Below are 22,234 nucleotides of genomic sequence, written 5' to 3' on the forward strand. Positions count from 1 at the left end.
CCCAGGATCTGGCATAGCCTAAGCAGTCAGGGAGAGGTATCCCCACCACAGATGGTCTGAATTCTGCTTTGAGGGGCTAGAGGGGATCTCTCCTTCCTGTGGGATATTCACACAGGAGGTCACAATCTAGGAAAGTTCAAGTGTTCTCTAGTCAGGGCTGTCAATGTGTCCTTAAAGAGCCAGCAGATTGGGCATGTGTCCAGACACTCTGCCCATTAGCTGTGTCCCAACAGCCCCGGGAAGGAGATGCTATTTACTATACTCTGACCTTAAAGTTAAGGAAATGAGAGGCAAGGAGGCTAGCTGGCCCAGTCGCACAGTTAACGAAATGGAGGGGCCAGAGCTTGACCTCAGTTCTGATCATCTGACTTATTCTCTCCACTGCCTCCCTCAAATTAATAGACCACAATCAAGAGCCACGTCCGTAACTCAGACTGAGCCAAGGTTACTGGGTCTGAGTCCGAGTTTGCTGGAGCTAGTTCATGCAGCCTTACAGCTGACTGTGCTTTTCATTCACAGGCACCAAGTCAGTGCCTTGAAATGGCCACAGAGGAAGCGTCTGCACCGTGGAAAAGGGCAAATGCTATAAACCAGCATGTAGTTTTGCCCCCATAGGAAACCTGTTATATTTACCTCCACTGGTCTGAGTACCCTTGGGGGAGCCCGGAAAGCCTGGGTCCTAGCTGTACATTATGCAGATCTTTGTACGAAGCATCAGGCTGAACTACACTCCCCAGCTGTGCCTAGCCTCTCCCAGTGTCCAGGGCTTCAAGGGTACTCCAGGCAGGTGCTTCCAGTCCAGAACAGGGCGGGGCTGGAGAAGCTCCAAAGACTCCTTTTGCACCAAGTCCTGCCTCATAATTTTCTAATTGTGGATCATTCGGTAAGTAATATAATCTCTCATGGGTACAATGGAGGCAAGGGCAGTGGCTTCCCTGGGCCTTAGGACTAAATGTTACCTGTATTAAAATGATGTTAACTGGCTGGCAGAGTGGTGCATGCCTTTAATCCCAGTACTCGGGAGGCTGAGGCAGGCCTATTTCTAAATTCGAGGCCAGCCTGGTCTACAAAATGAGTTCCAAAGAACTCAGTTCCAGAGAACACAGAGAAACCCTGTCTCAAAAACAAAACAAAACAAAACAAAAAACCAGATGTGTACTAAGCTATTGCCATTCACAGACAGTTTGGTCCCTTTCTGATTTGCCTGTCCCTGGCATCTTCCAGATGCCACCTCCAGAGTGATAGGAATGACCTACCTTCCTCCCCAGGCTGCCTCCTGCCATATGGACCCTAGGGAGGCTAAGAGGTAGTCCAGAGGACTCCCAGTTTCGCAGAGGCACTAATCCCTTCAACTTTGACCTTCAATCCAGTGCTGTCAGCTGTCACCTTCTGTGTATTCTATGGGGAGTGGAGGAAGCCCTGAATGAAAGTAAGGAGCAGATGAAGTCCTGAGAGAATGCAGATGAAGTCCTGAGAGAATGCGTATTATTGAAAAGGTCCTCAATGCCTCAGACCCATGGGGATTGGCAAAGCCTTCCTCTGGTGCCTGTGGGAATGTTGACAGAGTGTACAGAAGGGATGGACTCCAGCTTCTTCCTTCAGGATATCTCTTCCAGCAGGCAGAGACTGCCCCTTCGAGACCTCCGACGGAGACTAGCTAACTCTCCCCCATGCTGTGTATAATAAACACACCGAGGTTCCAGGCACGTAGCTGGTGCATCTCCATCATAACTCACATGTCCCAGCTTTTCTGCATGTGTATCTGTTCCTCCTTTTTACATCATCCCAGTCAGGTGTTCAGTTCCATGCCCTGCAGAACAGGGTGGATCCTTTATAGCTGGCACTCTTGACAGAAGACTATGTCAGGATGGGGCCCTCTGTTGATAGGGATGGGAATTTGCTATCACACTGGGCCTCATAGCTATCTCAGAATTAGGGGGAGAATGGTTCCCTTGTTTCTTTCTACACCATCTGGGAAAGTTAAACAAGAAAAAGTAGGCTCAGCTCCTTACTGGTTTTAGCTTAAGGAATGGAAACAGTCACTATCTCTCAAGTAAGCAAGTACTCAGGAAGGCCCACATTCCCCTGGTGTTAAGCCAGCATCAGATGGAATGAGAATGGCCCCAGCTATGAGGTACCATGTTGGTTCTTGCCATCTAAACATTTTTCTCAAGGCAAGTCAGATCCAATTAAGCACAACAACAATGTAGTGTTGAAAACAAGAGCTATTTATTACAAAAGTAATGGTCTCAGATTATCTCTGGAAACTTAAAAAGAGAAAGGAAGAAAACAAAGCGTGGCAAGTCGAGACACTGGCTGGGCTGGGCTGCTTGGTACATCCTCGTCCTTGCCAGCAGTCTGAGACATACCACACCTCTGTCCGTTCCTGAGGGTGCAGCCCACATGCAAAGCAGCATCCTAGAGCCCACTGCCCTCCATCTTCCAAACAGAACCCAAGCATTTAGTGATGTCACTAAGCGGCCTTTTCCCCATGCCTGCCAGTCTGGGTGTGGAAGAAGAGGGAGTAGGTGGGGAGCACCCTTCTTCCCATATTGGAAACAAGAGACCCCTTCTGTCCTCAGTGGGACATTGGGGGGGGTTGGAGCCCACTGACTCTCCCATCTACTCTGGCTCTCAAAGGCTACCCACCCCCTGGTTACTTCAGGGTTCCTTCCCTCTAACAAGTGCCTCCAGAAATAAGGCACAAGAAAAATCAGCCACCTGTTAGATGCCCCGTGGGTCACCTTGCTTCGAACCAAGCAGATTCCTGCATCCTCTCTCAGGAGAATCTACCCAAACGGTACCCCACTGGGCTGGAAGAAACCAGCCCTCCCTGAGCCTGCAGGCAAAGGCTGGAGGGCAATGGGAGCGGAGCTCCCCAGTCCCTGCCAGAAATACAATTAAGCAGGCAGTGCAGCCTCCACACATAAGCCGCACTTGTGCTTGAGGGGGAGAGGGGAGTCCAAAGGGCTGCAGCCAAGAGAGAGGATGGTCTAATTAGCTACCTTGCCTTGCTCTTGACAGGGCTGCGTTTCCTCTGTTAACCTTAATGATGCTCTAGCTGAATGTCCAAGCAAGGCCCAGTAGCTTCCCTCTCTACCACTCTAGGTAGCACAGCCTGTCCCTGAGACCAATTTCCAGTCTCCGTGGCAACCACCTCCTGAAGATGCTTTAAAGAGCTCTGACCCTGTCAGAGTCGTTGGAAGCTATAGCGGAGGGAAGATGGAGTGTGGCAAATTCATTATTAAACTTGAAATATCAGAATCTCCCGGGATCAAATAATTAGTCTGTTCTGAACTGAAAGGAAGAAGGCAGACTGAAGGGTTGCTCTGGAGTTGGTTTAGCTCTGACCAATTTTCTCACTCCCTTTGAGCAAGGAAACAGAGGGCCAGCTCTGAGCTTCAAGTGGTGACAGGAGAAGCTGTCATGTGTTTGCAGGTGCTCCGGGTCTTTAGGGGAAGACAAGGCAGTGTCAGAAAGAAAGGAAATGACAAGGAAGCAAAAGACGGTCTTATCAGGGAGGGCTGGGAGTGCGAAAACAGGAATGCCATGCAGGAACAGAAACATCGGCTGAGTGTCCCTTGTTCCCACACCCCAGTAAGTGCTCAGCCCCCAGATCTCTGCTCTGACTCAGCTCCTGGCTCCATCAGCCAGCAGGGCTTGGTCCGCAGAGCCAGGCAGATGCAGAGCAAAAGGGATGGTCAGTGAGAAACAGACTCTGGGCACATAGCTGCCAAGATGTGGGTTCCACCCACCCAGTTCAGAGAACAGGGAACCAAACATCTAAGGAAGGCCAACCATAGACTGGCAACTTCTCTGCTAGCTTGTGCCCTGGAACCCAGGGCTCTGTACACACTACAGGCAGGGCGGTATCCACAGAAGACACTGCAGCAGCAGCCGAGCCCTGCAGAGTGAGGTGCTCTGCTAGCCTCACTGGAAGCATGTGGGAAGAAGGGTAGGAGACTCGGGAAGGGACGGTCCCACCTGCTGTGCCGCTGTAACCTCAGGAGGGTGGGGCAGCATTCCCAGTCCTCCTGGAGACCACAGGATTTCTCATGGACCTTAGAAACACAAATGAAACCAAATCCAATGTGAAAAGATACCAGAGAATATCCTGTTAACCTTGGAGCACTTCTTGGAATTTATGACACTTGACTCCAGTTCCGTGGTCTACACTCCAAGGGGACTGGACACACGGACCCTCCCATACTCCCACTGCTCTCCTTGTGTTGCACCAAGGGGTGCTGTAGGTCAAGTGTCCTGTGTGGGTGCTGCAGACAGGGCTGCGGCTCCATTTAGTGTTGAGTGAAATCCAGGTCTCTTTCCCAGTTTGGTCCTGGGGGTAGCAGAATGCTTTAGGCTCATCAGGCAGCTCCCCTGAAGCTGGAAAGGTCCAGGATCTGGCTTCATAGCTGGGTGTCCCTGGATAATACCTGGATCCAGGCTGGGGTCCTGGCAGTGGCCTCAAAATTCCCATGATTCCAGCCATCTTAGTCCTGCCATTGGACTCTCCGGTTCCTGGGCCAGGGGACCAACCATCCCATAAGCCAGGGGGTGGAAGAGGTAGAAGCTGTGAGAGTGAGAGCAAGGTGGTCAGCATCCCAGGACTCCACCAAGAGGCTCTACCTGCAACCCCGCTGCCGGGCCCGGCACACAGCATAACCCAGTCCATCCTTCCATCATCCATCTCTCTCCATCCAAGTCCACTTGACTGTAAGAGCTGAATGACCAGGAAGGAACGGGCTTTCCCCAGCAGGCCTAACAGAGAACTTTTGAGGGCCTGGCCATGGAATGGGTGACTCAGAATGCTGGCCAATGTGTAAATTACTTTTCAGCAGGCCCCACTACAATGGCCAAGGACTCCTGACAGGAGCTCTGAGACTTCCAAGAAGGCGAGAAAGGAGGACTTTACAAAGATGGTCTCTTTACAGTGATTCTGAGTCCCACTCCTATACCCACAGCCTACACTTCCATCCCCCCTCTCATCCCACTGTCTGATGTTTTAGCGAGAGCTACTGTGACTAGAAAGGGGTATCCTTCTAGGTACGCTGGGGTGCTGTCAAAACTAGGAACCACCAGCAAGGAGAAGGTGGAGTGAGGCCCTTGTTCTTCCTACCCAACTACACATTAGGATCACTTGGGCCCAGCAGATTCAGAACCCCTGGGACATGGCCCAGCCATGGGAAGACCTTAAAAGCACCCCAGGGATTCTCAAATGGACCTAGAGCTCAGGCTGAAGGGTAATATAAGGGGACACATACCTGTAGGCAGCTGCCAGAAGCAGGCTTAGGATTCCCACCGCATGTATTCTGCTACCCATGGGGGAGGAGGCCAAGCCCCAGGCACAGAGCCGCAGCAGGGTATCCCATAGGATACCTGTGGAGAGCAGGAGACCTGTACCAGCCCGTCAGGACAAGCCCTGGGAATCCCACAGGAAGGAGGCACCACACTAGGCCTCCTCTCAGTTTCTCAGGGTGGCCGCACCCTCCTTTCTGGCCTCCCGCTGCCTTCTCTCCCCAGGGCAGGTGGGCAGCAGTGCTGACCTGTCAACATGCTGGAAAAGAGCATGGCTGGGAAGTAGTGGTGGAAGTAGAGGATCCGGCCCATCAGGAAGAAAGGGAAGTAATGGAGCATCCAGCCCAGCAGCAGCTGGCCACCTCCGCGCAGCAGCACCCTGGTCAGCCCTGTGCAGCCCAATCAGCACAATGAGGAGACAGCGGGGGCAGAGCCTGGCTCTAGCCCAGCTCTCCCGTCTTGGTGTGTGTCCCTCAATAGGTCACATCATCTCACTACCCTTCCTTTCCTCACGTGGACTACCCCAATCCCATGGCAACTACAAAGAGAAAAGCCGGTAGGCCTCCAGAATCCCAGGTCAGTACCCTGCTTGGCAGGGATGCCCACAGGGCCGGATGTGGACATCTGGCAGGAGACACACGCCCCCAGACAGCTGTCTTCCCTGTCTCTACTCCCCACCTCTTTGTTGTTAGAGACATTCCCCAGCAGCGAGGGCAGAAAGGAGGCTGGGTGGGGGAGTGTCTGGGGCTGGGACTGTTCAGACATGGAGCTGGCAAGGACAGACGGGTCTGTGGGGTGTCTAGATGTCACCCGTGCCCAGCAGTAAAGTAAAGAGGGCAGCCATTGCAGTGGCCTGGAGTTACCTCTCTCTCCCCACTAGAGGACAGGCCATGGACAAAGGGGCAGACGAGGAAAGAGGGGCTTGTCTGGCTCCAGTACGAAAGTGAAGTTCTGAAGGCAAATGCTGGGGTCTGAGCCTCAGTGTCACCACCACTGGCTCCATGTCCTATGACAAGCTCTCGGTCTCACTGTGCCTCGTTTCCTAACACACGGAGAGGGCGATGGCACTCTGCTACAGGGCTACTGGGAAGATGCAAAATGCTGAGCCCAGGGTAAGGTACCACTCGACTGGGGGCTTTCCAAGCAAAGGAGAGGAAGTGTGTGCAGTGGGGAGGAGAGGGGAGCCCCACAGCAGGCAGACCCTCCCCAGAGTGCAGGCCCAAGCCAGCTGAAAGACAGAGCCGGGAAAGCCGGGGCCCTGACCTTCCAACTCTGCAGGCAGCTGTACCCCTCTCTGCATAGCGATGGCAACGGTGCTCCCCGAGAGGAGGTAGAGGACAATGCTCACCAGATTCAGCCACCAGACCACCTGTACAGAAGAAGAGCTGGGGATGAGAGGGCGCCAGCTTCTACAGGCAGATACGTGGGCCTAAGCATTCAGAACTGGAATACTCACAGGGTTGCCGAGCAGATAGACTCGGAAGTCTGTGTCATTGGCCCCTGAGAAGCGCAGGCCCTGTGGAGCAAAGGACACCCAGCTGATCCAAGGCTTCGCTCATCCCCAGCCACCCTCATCCGAGGGGAAGAAGATTACACAGATTACACGTCTTTCATAGACAAGCAAACAGGAGGCTCAGAATGCACATTCCACATGAACTCTCTAGGAAGTGGGAGTCAGAGTCAAGCAGCAAACAGAGCCCCTTTCCTGGCCAGTCCCCCAGCTGAGGCTTCCCCTTGCCACCAATACTCCAGCTCCACAGACGCAATGGTCTCTTCCTTGGTTCATTTCCTGTAGGAGCTCCAGTCTTGGGCCCTACCTGATAATTGATCGGCCAGTGCCAGGGTTTGGATGTGAACTCATTGTCCTTGGGTTTGAGGCCATTATTTCCCTGTAAGAAGGCAGCGAAGAAAAGCTAGTCAAGAAAGAGATCTAACTAGCGGACACAGGCATGAGGCACAGGGATCTGATATCCAGCCAAGGGACAGGAGAAGTCCCAGTGATCCCCCTCCCCGGCACACAGCAACCAGGATCCCACTGGCAGCCACTGTCCAGGGCTTGTAGTAACTGCTGAACTCTTCAAACAAGCCCCTGTCCCACCAACGACAGCCCACATGGGTAAGAGCAGTGCCCAGAAGGTGTGTGGAGGAGAATAATATCAGTACTTGATCCCAAACACAAGAGAGACTCAGGAAAGGTTGTTTTAGCTTAGTGTCTCAGTGGCTGTTCTTTACTGTGCTTCACCAGGAGCCTTTCAGGTTACTATTTTTCTAAATGCCCTCTGTAATATTTTAATAGGATAGCCACATTATATAGCTGTTTACGGACAATATGAATACATGTGAGAGGTAAGAGGTTTTTTTCCACCTCCAAGAACATTCTCTTTGGGGAGAGAAATCATTTCCAGTACTCAGTTTAGTCTGAAGAACTTGAACCCAGCCAAGACTATCCAGTGACTTGTCTCACAAGGCAAAACCAGGCCTTAGCTAAAACAGGGAGGAACAGAGCTGGGATCCCAGACACTAGCCCCCAGGCCTGAGCCATCCCTGTCACCAGCACAAACTAGGGAGAGGAATCAGCCGCTGTGCAGGCAAGCTTTCACGGTCTTGCCACGCCGACATGCTGGGCTCATCAACTTCGCTGTGGGGCTGTCCTGTGTTTAGCACCTGGCATCTACTCAGTGGAAGGCCAACAGAGCCCCCATGCCCCATTCTTCAGCTCTGCTAGCCAAAAATGTCTTCAGATATCACCAGAGCACCAGAGAGGAAAAACTACCCTCAACTGAGAGCTACTTGTTTATCCAAGAAAGATCTAGAAGGTCATTTTTAGTGACCTGCTACCAAGGAGCCTGATTGATTCAACAAAGTGAGGGCTTGAGTATAGTTTAGTTTGTAAGTCTCAGTATGGCAATGGGTTGGTCTTAAAATGAGTGATTAAGAGGTGTGTGTGTGTGTGTGTGTGTGTGTGTGTGTGTGTGTGTGTGTCCCAAAAGGATCAGCTGCTTATCCCCTGAATAACTGTCCTAGTCACTGTTCGTGAAAAGACACAGTAACGCTTATAAAAGAAAACATTTACTTGGGGGCTTGCTGACCGTTTCAGGAACTCAGTCCATTATCATCATGGCAGGGAGGATGGCCTGATCTTTAGGTGTGTGTGTGGCGGGGAGTGGGAGCCCATCTGGGCCTGTCACAGACTTTTGAAACCTCAAAGCCCACCCTCAGTGACACACTTCCTCAAACAAGGCCACACCCCCTAATCCTTTCAAATAGTGCCATTCCCTAGTGACTAAGCATTCAAATATATGAGCCTATGGGGGCCATTCTTATTCAAACCACCACATTTGACTCTCTGGACCCCAGAGTCTTGCAGCCATATCATAATACAAAAATGCATTCAGTCCAACTTCAAAAGTCCCCACAGTCTATCACAGTCTCAACACTTTAGAAGTCCAAAGTTCAAAGTCTCTTCTGAGACTCATGGCTATCTGGCAATCTCTTAACTGTAACCCTCTATAAAATCAAAATCAAACAGCTTCCAACATACAATGTCACAAAATAAACAGTACCATTCCAATGGGGAGGAAATGGCATAGTGAGGAAATACCGGACCAAAGCAAGACCTAAATCCGACATGGCAAACTTCAAATTCTGCAACTACATGTCTAATGTTAAAGCACTCTCCAAATCTTCAACACCTTTCAGCTTTGTTGACCACAACACGCTTCTCTTTCTTGGGCTGGTTCCAGGCCTGGTCTGCAGCTTTCCTTGGCAGATATCCCATGACTCTGGCATCATGGGGTCTAACATCTTGGAGTCTCCAAGTCAACTAGGCTTCATCTTCACACAATGGCCTTTCTGTCCTTCTATGCTGGCACACCCCTAACACATGCTTTGGCTTTGGTGGCTTTCCTTAGCCGTGAAGGGATAGTCTACATCGCCTTTCTTGTATCCTTGACTCTAAAGCCAGAACCACATAGCTGAAGCTGCCAAGTTGTTTGCTGGGGCTGGAAGCTGGCCCCTTGTTTAACTACATTTCCATCAGCTTTCTGTTGTTGATGTTTCCTTCGTGGCTTAGCCTTTCCTTTAACTCCTTTTCACAAGTAGGAGGCTTAGCTGGGTGGGATTCTGCTCTGAAGTTACCACCCCCTTCATTTTATTTAGCAATAGACTTTTCTTTAAACTTTTATCTCCTTGAGCACTGAACTTAGCTCCATTACACTTCCTGGTGCTCCTTTTCTCCTCAAACTTACATTGTGTTTCTCTTTGTCCAGCTTGCTCCTTCCTTTTATTATAGATCTGCATAATAGTGATTACTAATTAACTACACAACAGAGTCAATACTAAGCTATCTTGAAATCTCTTCCAAAGCCAATCCATATCCTCAGGCAGATTTTTAGGACAAAGGCAAAAAGCAGACACATTCTTCACTAAAACATCTCACGAAAGGTCTCCAGGCCACTTACTAATAATCTTCTCCTCTGAAGTTAACTGAGTTGGGCTGTTATACTTTATATATTGCTCTCAGCATCACTGCTTCCATTCTCCTACTAGTATGGCACATTAAGTCCCACTTGAAGGGTTCAACTGCTTTCCTAACGCAAAGTCCTAGAGTTCACATTCCACCAACAAGCAGCATGGTCAGGCTTGTTACAGCAACACCCCACTCCCTGGTACTGCTTGTATATCTCAGTCACTGTTCTGTTGCTGTGAAGAGACACTATGACCAAGGCAACTCTTATAAAAGAAAGCATTTAATTGGGCTTGCTTACAGTTTCAGGGGTTTAGTCCATTATCATCATGGCTGGAAGCATGGCAGCATGCATGGTGCTGGAGCAGTAGGAGAGAGCTACATCTTGATCCACCGGCAGAGACAGAGACAGTCAGACAGATAAACGGGCAGAAAGAGAAGGAGGGAAAGAGCACACCTGGGCCTGGCATGGGCTTTTAAAATCTCAAATCTCTTAAGCAGGGCGGTCATGGTGCACACCTTTAATCCAAACATTTGGGAGGCAGAGGCAGTTGGATTTCTGAGTTCGGGGCCAGCTTGGTGTATAGAGTGAGTTTCAGGACAGCCAGGGCTATGCAGTCAGGGCTATGCAGAGAAACCCTGCCTTTAAAATAAAGTCTCAAATCTACCTCCAGTAACATACTTCTTCCAACAAGGCCTTCTAATCCTCCTAATCCTTCTAATCCTTTCAAATAGTGCCACTCTCTGGTGACGAAGCATTCAAATATATGAGTTTATGGGGGCCATTCTTATTCAAACCACTACAATCACTATGGCTATCCAAAGAGTCCTAGAAGTAATTGATGAGGGAAACTAATCCCTTAAAACCAGTCCAATTTAATCCAAAATCAGGCCTTAGCAGGTCATAGTAATCTTATTCATTATATCCAACTCAGACAAATCCAGCATCTCTACAATGCAAGAAATGAAAGGAGGCAGATCCTTACCCAATAGGATATGTGTGTGTAAACTAAATCTAGATGGTTTGTTCTACCTCATTTTGCCAGACCATGAGCTTTCTCCACTCAGGTCTCAACTCACAGACAGACAGGCAGACATAACATACACACCAATATCCGCATGTCTACAGTCTGGATTCACTGTCTCTTGCTTCTCTCTAATTCTGGTAGACTGAGAGCTCATACACACCGTTTCTTTGTCTCTACCTCTTAGTGAAATAAGGAATGAAATTCTACACTCACTCACTGCAGTCTTAAAATTCTACTTAGACCCAAACTGACACTCTGAGAGACAGACACATATTCAAAAGAGCTATGTCATCAGGCCACAGTGACAGCTACAAGCACAGAGTCAGAGAAGAAGTGACCCAGAGATGGTTTAATGTCAACTTATCACCTTCCAATGTAGAAAACTGACAAAAATCTGGGTTTTAAAAGTTTAATCTGATGAAATAGTCAACTATGTTTTCTAAGAACTGCTTATATAATCACTTCCAGGTAAGTCTACTTGACAGGGGCTCAGAGAGGAACAGTAACAACTGCCACAGCTCCTTGCAGCTCTGTGGGTGGCTGAGACACTGTGGTTCTGAACATCGTTCCTGTAGGACTCACATTCCCACCTCAAGAGCAAGGGGTCTTCCACCAGACAGTAGCAATGTCTCTCCCACTTACACAGGCAAATTTCATCCATGGGCAAAAATCTTCTCCATTTAAAGATTTACTCTCTCCATTTACTTTAGACTTTTGATGCTATGATTGCTGCCAGCTACAACAACAGGGGCAAACAGTGAGTCTCAGGAATCCTTAAACGAGAATCAGCCATGTTAAGCAGCTTCAGCCCAGGAAGAGAAACGGTTAAAGGCTCATGGTTAGGGTTGTATGATGCATATAAACAGAACCAAAGCAGCTTCTCATTCCAACTGGCTCTGAGTTCATGAAATGTAATGTGGCTTTCAGGAGCACTGCCACTCAGAGGTAGGAGTGTCATAGTAACTGACACTGACCTTGAAAGCCTATTTGCCTACCTTTGAAGCCTGGATCTACTTTACATAGAGCTGTGTACCCTTGAAAAAGTTCCTTAATATCTCCATGCTTCAGTTCCTTTTCTCTAAACTGGAATGACAATCTTCACAGGGTTGTAATAATATTAAATAGTTATATACATACAGTGTTCACAGTAGTGGGAGCTGTATAAATGTTCACTGGTATGCTGGCTAGCTTTAACTGTCAACTCACTACAAGCCATAATCACCTTGGAAGAGAGCCTCAATCCAATAATCTAGCCCTTGTTGGTCTGTGGGTATATCTGTAGGAGATTATTTTGATTATTAATTGATGTAAGAAGGATCAATTTACCATTCCTAGGCAAGTGGTCCTCAACTATCTAAGAAAGCTGAGTATACACTGGCCTGTGAGCCAGCTAGGCTCTATGATTCCTCCTGTACGCTGGCTGTGAAATGCACTCCATGTTCAGAAGTAATGCTGTGTGAAATAGCAAGTAGGTCTGCCTTTCAAGTTTCTGCCCCTTGACTTCTCTCAATGATGCACTGTAACCTAGGGAACTGTAAGCCAAATAAATCCTCCCCTCCCCTAAGTTGCTTGTGGTGGTTTAAATGAAAATAGCCCCCTTAGCCAGGCAGTGGTGGTACATGCCTTTAATCCCAGCACTCGGGAGGCAGAGCCTGGCAGATCTCTGTGAGTTCAATGCCAGCCTGGTGTACAGAGCGATATCCAGGACAGGCATGAAACCACAAAGAGAAACCCTGTCTTGAAAAAAATAAAACAAAACAAAAACAAAAACAAAAAAAGGAGGGCTGAAGAGATGGCTCAGAGGTTAAGAGCACCGACTGCTCTTCCAGAGGTCCTGAGTTCAATTCCCAGCACCCACATAGTGGCTCACAACCATCTGTAATGAGATCTGGCACCCTCTTCTGTGTACATAATAAATAAATAAATCTTTTTTAAAAAAAAAAAAGGAAAGAAAGAAGAGAAAATGGCCCCCTTAGGCTCATAGGGAGTGGCAGTATTAGGAGGTGTGGCCTATTTGGAGTAGGTGTGGCCTTGTTGGATGAAGTGTGTCACTGGGGGTAGACTTTGAGGTTTCAGATGCTCAAGCCAGGCCCAGTGTCACTTGCTCTTCCTGCTGTCTGCCTAGATATAGAACTCTTGGCTCCTTCTCCAGCACCATGTCTGCCTGCATGCTGCCACAATGATAATGGACTAAACCTCTGAACCTGGAAGCCAGGAAAACAAATATTTTCTTCATAAGAGCTGCCATGGTCATGGTGTCTCTTCACAGCAATAAAACCTAACTAAGACAGAGGTTTTCCCAGGGTGTTTGTCACAGTAATAGAAATGAAACTACAACAACAGGGATGGCTGTTATTATCCTCATCAAGTCACCCTCAGCCTGTGATACCAGAAATGCCCATGAAGGTCTAGCAAACCGGTGGGTCAAACATTTCCAATATCTTCCACAAGGGGTCAGGGAGCTATACCATGACTATTGCTCTGTGTTCTAAATCTGTGGGTGCCCAAGAGCTTCTCTAAGAGATCTAGAAGGAAGGAGAAGGGCTCATAGTACCCGGATCATAACCATGTGGGACTCCAGCAAGATCTCAGAAAAACTGGGCTGCAGCACGTCCAGGCTGATGTTTGGCACTACGGGGGAAATGACAAGAGAAAGGCTTTGTCACACATTGTCCTCAGTCTGTCCTCAGTACCCACACCCTTGCCAGAGCCTACGTGAAGTCTTCCTAGGAAGCTGAGACAGGGAGCAGGGCAGAGGGTCACTTACTGAGTTTATGTTAAGCATGCACTAGGTAATCTCAGGACTTTGGAGGAAACAGACAAGGCCTCCTTCTTGGTGTTCTGACAGCTCTTGACCCCAACACCCATCACTGTGGCACTGACCCAGAAGCTGGCCTCCTGTTAGTATGAGACTAGGAACCAAATCTGTCTCATTCACTAATATATCCATGAGAGCCATGTGATTCCTGACATACTTAATAAGGAATTATCCAACCAGTTTGTCTAGATCACGTACTAAGAAGAATGGAATGGCAAGTATGGAGAAATCAAGCACAGTCTGGAGAGGGGTGAGGAAACTGAATCCACAGACTTTTCAGTTGAAGCTGACACTGAAGTGGGGATGTCAAAGGTGCCTGGAAGCAGAAATTTGGGGTCACTATGGCTATGGCCTTCTGTGAAGGGCCTGGTTGGTTGTAGGGAGAGGAAGTCCTTGCCACAAGGGAACTGGACCAATCTGTAATAAGCATCGGAGGCCTGGAGTCTCCCACAGTGCAGAAACAGAAGCTGGGGGCCTGAAATGGCCTTGGAGGAGGTCACTTGAGACGAAAGAATTTAAAGAGGAAACAGACAGGAAGAAAAAGGAACTATGTGTCCAGAGACGACACTTATGAAGACAGCAATGGGGGGAAGAAAGGAAAAGTGACAATATAATGAAGTCAGAGTCTATGATGGCTTGTGCTCCTAAGCAGAGAGTTTAGCCGTACTTCCTCCTTCAGAGTCAGCCAGGGTCTCGACTCACGTTTGGGATTGATATGGTCTTCTATGTTCCAGATGGAGTTAGCCGTTTCTTTCAAGTACGGAGTGCAAGTAACTTCCAACTGCTCCCAGCCCCTGCCAGAAAAATAGTCACAAATGTCCCAGAAGACTTGGAATGAATGCCCCCAGGTGTAGCACTTTCCAATGCTCTTACGTCTGTAGAACCTCTCTGTTTACAAGTCAGTGGTCATGATTCTTTCAGCTTCACACTTTTCATTACCACAACTGTCCTAACAGTAGCTTGGCACACATTATTTCCACTTTACAAAGAGACAGAGCCCTGGAGTTCTAACCTGAAGGCAGGCATACAAATGTCCAACTATCAAAGCACATAAAATACAGAGCTATACTGAAGTTCTCTGCACCACAGCATCCCTGATGCCTTTCCTTCTTCCATCTACTACCAAAAAAAAAAAGCAAAAGTGAAGTGAGCACCAACCACAAGTGATCGAAGCTTCTGGTGTATCCCTTGTAGTGTGAACACGGTAAGCTAGATTAGAATATCAGGATCCCAGAGACTTACCACTTGGGCAGGATCTTTCCTGAAGATCCCAGGACGCAACCTGTGACTAAATGGATGAGGCGAATGCGACTTCTCAGTACCTTGATCCGGTTCCCAAATTTTCTGTTTACAACTTCAATCCGCCAGAAATCATTTGAGTCCCCTGTCCCATTCTGCCACATAAACCAAGAAAAAACTTTACAAAAGTCAGGTGATGTTAGAGACAGTGTTACAAAGGAAAATGGTCACCCTTTCAAAGGCTACCATGTTTCAAAGGTTAAATTGACCTCAATGACCAATGTAGCAAAGGGAATGAGAAGGCCAGGAAGTATCCCAAGAGTAACATTCCCCAGGGACTCCCTTTTACAAAATTCAGGAGAGAAAGAAGTAATGAAACTGTGCAATCTCCATGTCACGAAGCATGGGTTTACTGCTGACAATCAAATGAGTCATCCTGCATGCTGTTTGCGGACCACTATGGACAGAAAATAATTAAGAAGAATTTGTGTCAAAACTTGGTGCTTCATCTAGTCACCAAGCGTGACTTTGATCTTATTAGTGTAATGTCATCGGATAAAGCTGTTAGCAAGCTCTGGGAAATGCAGCAAAAACTAGCAAAGGAGAATGTGCAGCCCTGCAAATGAAGAGATTACTGAGGAACAAAACGGGACAGCAATGGAATCAGTGAAACTCACTCAAGAGAAGAGACTTTGGAAGCAGATGAAGTCTCAGGGCTTCCAAAACAGAGCAAGAAACAAAAACTCAGAGCTTGAACCCCGTGTTGTGGACAAACAGTGAGACTGCTCCTAGGGACTTCATCCTCTAGGAAGAGGTGTGGTCCTAGGTTTTTGGTTTTTAATCATGGATTCGGAACAGCTGTGTTAGATGAAGTCAGTGATTTGAGCACAGAGTTCTGGGGTCAGCTTCACCTCATCTCCTCACGTGCTCCTCAGCTTTAGTGATGGCATTACAATCTGGTTTAAGCCTGGAAAACAGTACTTCAAGGATTTCTTTTAACTGCAAAAGTCATCTTATGAAATACACTGGGTTAATCTAGAAATTTCACACCTAAATTACAATGTCTTTTGCATTTGTGACTGGCCGTTTTTCTGCTTTGTAATTATGAGACATTTTCTGAGGAGGGAAGGTTAGGATGTCACTCCCTCTTAGAGATGGGGGATTTTTGTGAAATTGTTACACTGCCACCTTCCCCTAACCACCGACTCTTGATTCTGAAATCACTTACATTTGGAATGGAAAGTTACAATGCAAGCTCTGCATCAGCTCATGCCGTCATTTTAAAGTAGTGCCTACTGATCTGCCTGCTGGAGATGTTAACTGTCCAGGTAGACCATGCAGTGTCATGTGCACTGATGAAGTTACCATTTGTTTTCAAGTGGATTTTAGTGCTCGCTTACCCAATATATTTTTTGACTTGAACATGTTTTTAGTTTTTCTTTTTCAGTTAGGTAATCCCAATGAAAGTTCTCCTGTGCACATCTTTACATTAGGATTGTAAAGCAAGAGAAACAGTTGGAGATTTTATAAGATGCCACTTTGGGGGTAGGGGAGGAGTTGTCCCTGAGAATGAACCAGAAAATGCTGCATCTTGTTTCCTTGTGATGTACTTTGTGATTAGAATATTCAATGCAAACAATCAGACTTGAATTATTTTGACTGATTTCCCATGTTATGTGTTTTACACACATGTGTTTTATGTATTTATTTGCAGTTAGATTTTCTCCAACAGAAAGCAGTTTCACTACTGGTGTATTAATAAGCACCAATAGGTTTTTATTCCAGTTCCAAGCATTGTGGTTGAATAACATCAATTATAAAGGATAATTTTTTATTATCCTTTAAAGAAACTGCATTTTCATATTCTTTATTTATAAGGGATCAATACTGTTGTAAATACTGGTGTTTTTAATGCTGGACTCTCATCCCACCACCATCAGATGCAGTTCCCTATTTTGTTTAGTGAAGAGACACAAGCTTTCTCATGGTGTCTTCAGAGATTTAGAAATGTGAATACTGACTGGCTGGTCTTTACGATGTGTCTAGCTGTGAGGATATTTAAATAGTGAGTGTGGATGTGATTTGTCATCCAGTATTAAGTCCCTAGTTACTGATTTTTGTGTTTAAAATACAGGGAAGAGAGAAACTGCAGTGTTCCTGGAGACGCCCTGTCTGGGAAGCTCTCCTCCTGCTCTCGTTCGGCCTTTGGGTGTGGGTTCTAAGCACTTCTCCTGGGCTTTGATTGGCTAAAGCTGTGCACATATGTAAAAAGACTATTTTAGGGAAGATGGAGCATTGCTCATGTCGTTTCTTAGGCAGGTATGCTCGTGTGCTAAAAGAAGACTAGTGTTAACTGTACAAAAAAAACTGATTTCCCGCCGGGCAGTGGTGGCGCACGCCTTTAATCCCAGCACTCGGGAGGCAGAGGCAGGCAGATCTCTGTGAGTTCGAGGCCAGCCTGGACTACAGAGTGAGTTCCAGGAAAGGCGCAAAACTACACAGAGAAACCCTGTCTCGAAAAAACAAAAGAAAAAAATAAATAAATAAATAAAATTGATTTCCCTCCCCTGAATAGTAATGAAATTACTTCTGCTAAGTAAACTTTTTATGTCATCTTCTAATAAAGCTGGAAAATCCCTGTGTTTCTATTATTAAAAAAAAAAGCTTTTCTATATGTACCCTTGATAATAGATTTTGGAGAAATCATGTAAGATGATAAAAACATTTGAATGGTACAACAGATGCAAAAAAATTCAGTTTAAAAGAAATTTGTTTTTACATTAAATGTTTATCTGAAATCAAATGATTTTGTACATAAAGTTCACACACACACACACACACACACACATACATAAATATATATACACACACACAGGGTATGAATCTAGAAGTGAGAAGTCTAAATGCTAACTTTATAGGACCAGAGTGTTAAGTTCTAGACAGCTGATTTTGCCCATAAATCATAATCAAAACCTCACTCTAAGCCAACAAGAAGATATGGGCCATTTGTGTCCATTATTTTGGACAGCACTTGGGAGGCAGAGCCAGTTGGATCTCTGTGAGTTCGAGGCCAGACTGGTCTACAGAGCGAGATCCAGGACAGGCTCCAAAACTACACGGAGAAACCCTGTCTCTCGAAAAAAACCAAAACCAAAACCAAAACCAAACAAAAAAAAAGTTCTCCCAGGTCGTTGGCTTTTTTCTTTTTTAGTGTATTATCGTTGTGTATATACACGTGCGTGACCAGGAAGGGGAGAGCATGCCATGGTACATGTGGACACCAAAGGGCAATTTTGTGGAGTCAGTTCTCTCCTCCCACCTTTACGTGGGTTCCAGAGACTGAACTCAGGTCACCAAGCTTGCATGGCAAGGCCTTTACCCACTGAGCCACACTGCCAGCCTTCCAGTCTTCCAGCGTGATATTTAAGAAATCACATGGTATTCCTATCTGACATCTATTAGGTATAGACTATATAAAGTTTATAATTACTTTGCAAGAAGAGGGATAGAGACAAAATAGAATTCATAGGCTGCTTTTCTCATAGCAAAATGAGCTGAACAGTTATAGCATGTTAAAGAAGTCTACGCTGGCCAGGCATGATGGCATACAGCTTTAATCCCAGCACTCAGAAGGCAGAGGCAGATGGATCTCTGTGAGTTTGAAGCCAGCCTGGTCTCCACAGCAATTTCCAGGCCAGCCAAGGCTACATAGTGAGACAATGTCTCAAAAAACAAAACAACAACAAAAAAAGAGACTCATCTATATGCAGCCTCCAAATTCTTAGACCATTCTAGAATTCCGGGGAGGATGCGTGCTACTACACGGCCCTGGACCAAGCCTCACAACTTTTTATATACACCCTGCTCACACCCCCGTTTCTTACTTACTATGCCATAGCCAGTGACCTGATAGTGCTTCCGGGTCAGGGGGGCCTCATGATAGTGACTGTGCAGGTTCCGAGTTGTTCTAGAAGTTGGAGAAGAGAAAAGCCATTATCTGAAGAAAAGAAGACGTGCATGCTGCTTCTTCTATTAAGAATATGCAGTCATCTGCTAGAATTAGAAAAAATTAGAATCTGAGCTATTAATCCCCACATGGCAGGGAATGCTGTGTCTATCCACTTATAAGAAGTATTCTGAGGACTAGAGAAGAGAGGCGCTCACAGTGAGAAAGACAGAGGGAGGAGGAATGGTGTGCAGAGTGCTGTGTGTCATGGAGGCCCAGGGTGGAGCGTCAGGCCACCTTCACATGTTTAGTAGCTTTGAAGCTTGAGCTTTTCCTGACTAAGGAGGCAGGTCGGGGAGAAGAAACGAGCAATTGAAGTGGATATAATTACATCAGGTAAACTTCCCCATTAACATTTAATTTCTATTCTCACCAACTTTTTTTTAAAGTGGGGATTTGCAAGGAATGGGGTGGGGAGGGGGGTAATTTAGCTTTGATGTACTTAGCTTTTTTATAACAACTCTTGCTTTTATTCATAAGTAATAAATCTTCATGACACAATTATGAGGAATTTTCAAAAAATTAAATATGATTCTATTTATTTATTTATTAGGGACAAAATCAGATTTATTTAATATTAGGAATCTAAAGTATCTAAAATCCAACTAATTAGAAAATCATACCAGCCACCACCAACCCCCATCCCCCCCACCTCCCCGTTTCTCCTAGTATTTCAAAATCTCTTATCTGGTAATTCCAGTATATAAACCTTTGGAGGATGTTTCTGCTAATGACTGCTTTGGTCTGGTTTTGGTCATTGTGCCTTTTCCTTGAGTAATACATCTTTGTGCATTGTTCGCTGTTGTTGAAAAACTATTTATAGGAATGGATTCCAATATCTTTCCAAAAGTAGGATTAACTCTTGCTTTTAGCCAGGCACAGAGGAGATGTTATCAGTCTATGCTCAGGTTTATTTAAGTCATGGCTTAAAGATGCGGAGCCCACCAAGGTGATGTGGATGTGAGCCGCAGATCCAGGTGAGGATCAGTTGGAAATTACTTCTTGGGAACTGGGGTTCCCTGAACAACCACCAACAATCTACTCCTATAAAGTCACTCTCCTGTGGTAGTGAGGGGAGCAGACACATACGTAACCTACAATCTCCTGGGTTCCAAGTCTTGGAGAAGGATCACTTAATACAAACTTGCCACTTTGGAGGAACCTAAAACTTTGACTTAAAAACTGCTCTTGGGCCAGTGAGGTGGCTCATTCAGTCAAGGTACCTGCTGCCAGGCCCGAGAACTTAAGCTTGATGCCTGGGGCCCACTTACATGGTGCCCGAAAATTACTGTGTTTTAAAGAGATTTATAAAAACAAAAATGTCTCTAACCTGTCAGCCCCACTTGCCAAAGGAAAGATAAACTCCCTGGAATGCTGGGGGCTGTTGCTCATGTAAGATAACAAGCCCCAGGTTTCACTTCTGCAAACAAGCTTGGTTGCCCCAACTGCACAGAATGTGTTTGATCAAACGTAATGAGGGAGGTACATATAGGCAGGAAGTACATAGCCTTGTGGATTTTGCCTTTATAAGCACCAGACTAACATACTTTGAGGCCATTCTCTGGGAATCCCAGGTATGGACCTGGCCACTGTCCATCGTCCTGGCCAGTATTTAATAAAGTTTGCTTCAAATTTGGCTCAAAACTTGTGGTAGTGACCTTATTCTCACCCAAGGGAGTTAACAGGAGAAGGGACACTGAAAAGTATCCTTAAAGGTCATGTCCTCAAAGCCAAAATCAGCAGGCAAAGGCTAGCTCACTACTCATCCTTACACCATGCACGGATTTCTTACTCCACACAGAGGTCCACTGCCTGAGCCTCAGCCCTCTGCGCGACCATTCAGTTCCAACGACAGCAGGGTCACTTACTCTTTGTGCTCCAGTCGGATGATGTCGCCATGTCTGACAAACTCCACTGGGAAGGAAGGATCTAGGGGATCTGCCAAAAAGAAACAAGTGTGGACAGCGAGTGAGTCACTCACATACTAAAGCAGAGACAGCTAAGGCCTGTTGGAAACAGTCACAGTGCTGTGTGATACGTGCTGACAGTCCTAAAGGGTTAGATTCTCCAGTCAGCTCAGAGGACTGGAAAAGAGCATCCCAGAAATAATGCTCGAAGACTCTCGAGGAGCAGGGAATTCTGACAAGTGAACAAGCAGGATAAAGGAGCACATACAAAGAGTAATCCACGCAGCAAAGAGTCTGTGTGCATAAAGATGTGGGGACAAATGACCGTGTGAACAAGTGGAGCGAGACTGGCCACGGCGCAAGGCTGGCAATACGACCTTTGACAAGTACTGAAGCTCCGCTGCAGCCTCAGCCGGGAGACGGAACAATGAAACCTTCCTTAGTGAGTGGTACAGTCTTTACAAAATTAAGTCCACGCAACTGTCCAGTGTTTTTCAAAATCAAATCTGATCTGTAAGTAGACTTCCTAAGCATGAGATGAAACAATGAAATCCTTTCTGGGCATCTAGAAGTTAAAGCTGGTCACGATCTAGAAAGGCCGCTGCATAGAAAAGTAGCTGGCAGCCATCACAGAAGGCAAAAGGCATCCTTGTAAAGTCTGTCACCAGCAGTGAGATGCCAAGACTCTGTAAACAGTCAAGGTCGGGAAGCTAAATTTACTAACACAAATGACTGGCCTTAGATTCACCTGCAGACACCCGTTGCTATCCTGCCTTATAAGCAGGGAAGGAAGTTTTATTTGGTATGGATTAGGGTGAGGGGCCTTTACAGCCAACAAGAACACTAAGATCTTAGATTTCGAAGTTCGCAGAAAACCCTCAGCTGCTTAGGTGAAATGCAACCATCTTAGCTTAGAAGCCACAGTGGAAACCAGGCAAGTTCAAATGACTTAGAAGTCCACCCAGTCTCCCTCAAACTTCATTATGACAGACCACTTAGTCTGGCCTGTTGTATCAAAGCACAATCAATAGGAGAACACAGACTCACTCAAGGGGCTAATTTACCTTACTGAGCAGGCAAATAAGGCAGCAGGAGAGACAGCTGCTGGGTGTATGGTTCTAGCCTAAAGCAACAATGGGAGGAGATGACAAGGAAAAATAAAGGGAGTTTAGGTGAACAGCTGTCCACTTCTCCAGATTTGGAGCAGCTGGCTGCTGTCAGCTCAGGCAGGTGGTATTTGCTGAACAGTCACAGGAAATGCCTGGGGTTCAGGATATCACCAGTGAGGATGGGCTCAGATGATAACTGCCCTCTTACCACTAACAGAAAGCTGTCCACAGGTAGCTAGTTGCCTTCCAAAGAAAGGAAGATCCTAAAGTACCTCTTGCTTAGTCCTAAAACCAGAGATCCCAGCTAGTTAGCGCGTGCACGTGTGTGCGCATTCAGGCGCGCTCATGTTTGTTACAGCAACCACCA

The 22,234-nt window shown here is 46.7% G+C and overlaps 1 protein-coding gene across 2 annotated transcripts in view; it reads right to left on the reverse strand.

The window, feature by feature from the left end:
* Positions 1 to 4,117: 4,117 nt before the first annotated feature.
* The window catches only part of Pomt2 (protein O-mannosyltransferase 2), a 40,588-nt gene continuing 22,471 nt past the window's right edge, over positions 4,118 to 22,234 (reverse strand). For both annotated transcript variants that reach the window (XM_006990313.4, XM_042260977.2), the window contains exons 11-21: positions 20,720 to 20,789; positions 18,734 to 18,812; positions 14,849 to 15,000; positions 14,309 to 14,400; positions 13,343 to 13,419; positions 7,113 to 7,184; positions 6,752 to 6,811; positions 6,559 to 6,664; positions 5,544 to 5,684; positions 5,262 to 5,376; positions 4,118 to 4,570 (exon numbers count right to left, since the gene is read on the reverse strand). In XM_006990313.4, the coding sequence (XP_006990375.1) occupies positions 4,465 to 4,570; positions 5,262 to 5,376; positions 5,544 to 5,684; positions 6,559 to 6,664; positions 6,752 to 6,811; positions 7,113 to 7,184; positions 13,343 to 13,419; positions 14,309 to 14,400; positions 14,849 to 15,000; positions 18,734 to 18,812; positions 20,720 to 20,789 (1,070 nt within the window). In that variant the 3' untranslated portion in view covers positions 4,118 to 4,464. The remainder of the gene's footprint in view (positions 4,571 to 5,261; positions 5,377 to 5,543; positions 5,685 to 6,558; positions 6,665 to 6,751; positions 6,812 to 7,112; positions 7,185 to 13,342; positions 13,420 to 14,308; positions 14,401 to 14,848; positions 15,001 to 18,733; positions 18,813 to 20,719; positions 20,790 to 22,234) is intronic.

The sequence above is a fragment of the Peromyscus maniculatus genome, chromosome 14 (assembly GCF_049852395.1).
Source record: "Peromyscus maniculatus bairdii isolate BWxNUB_F1_BW_parent chromosome 14, HU_Pman_BW_mat_3.1, whole genome shotgun sequence".
In the NCBI taxonomy this organism is placed as follows: Eukaryota; Metazoa; Chordata; class Mammalia; order Rodentia; family Cricetidae; genus Peromyscus; species Peromyscus maniculatus.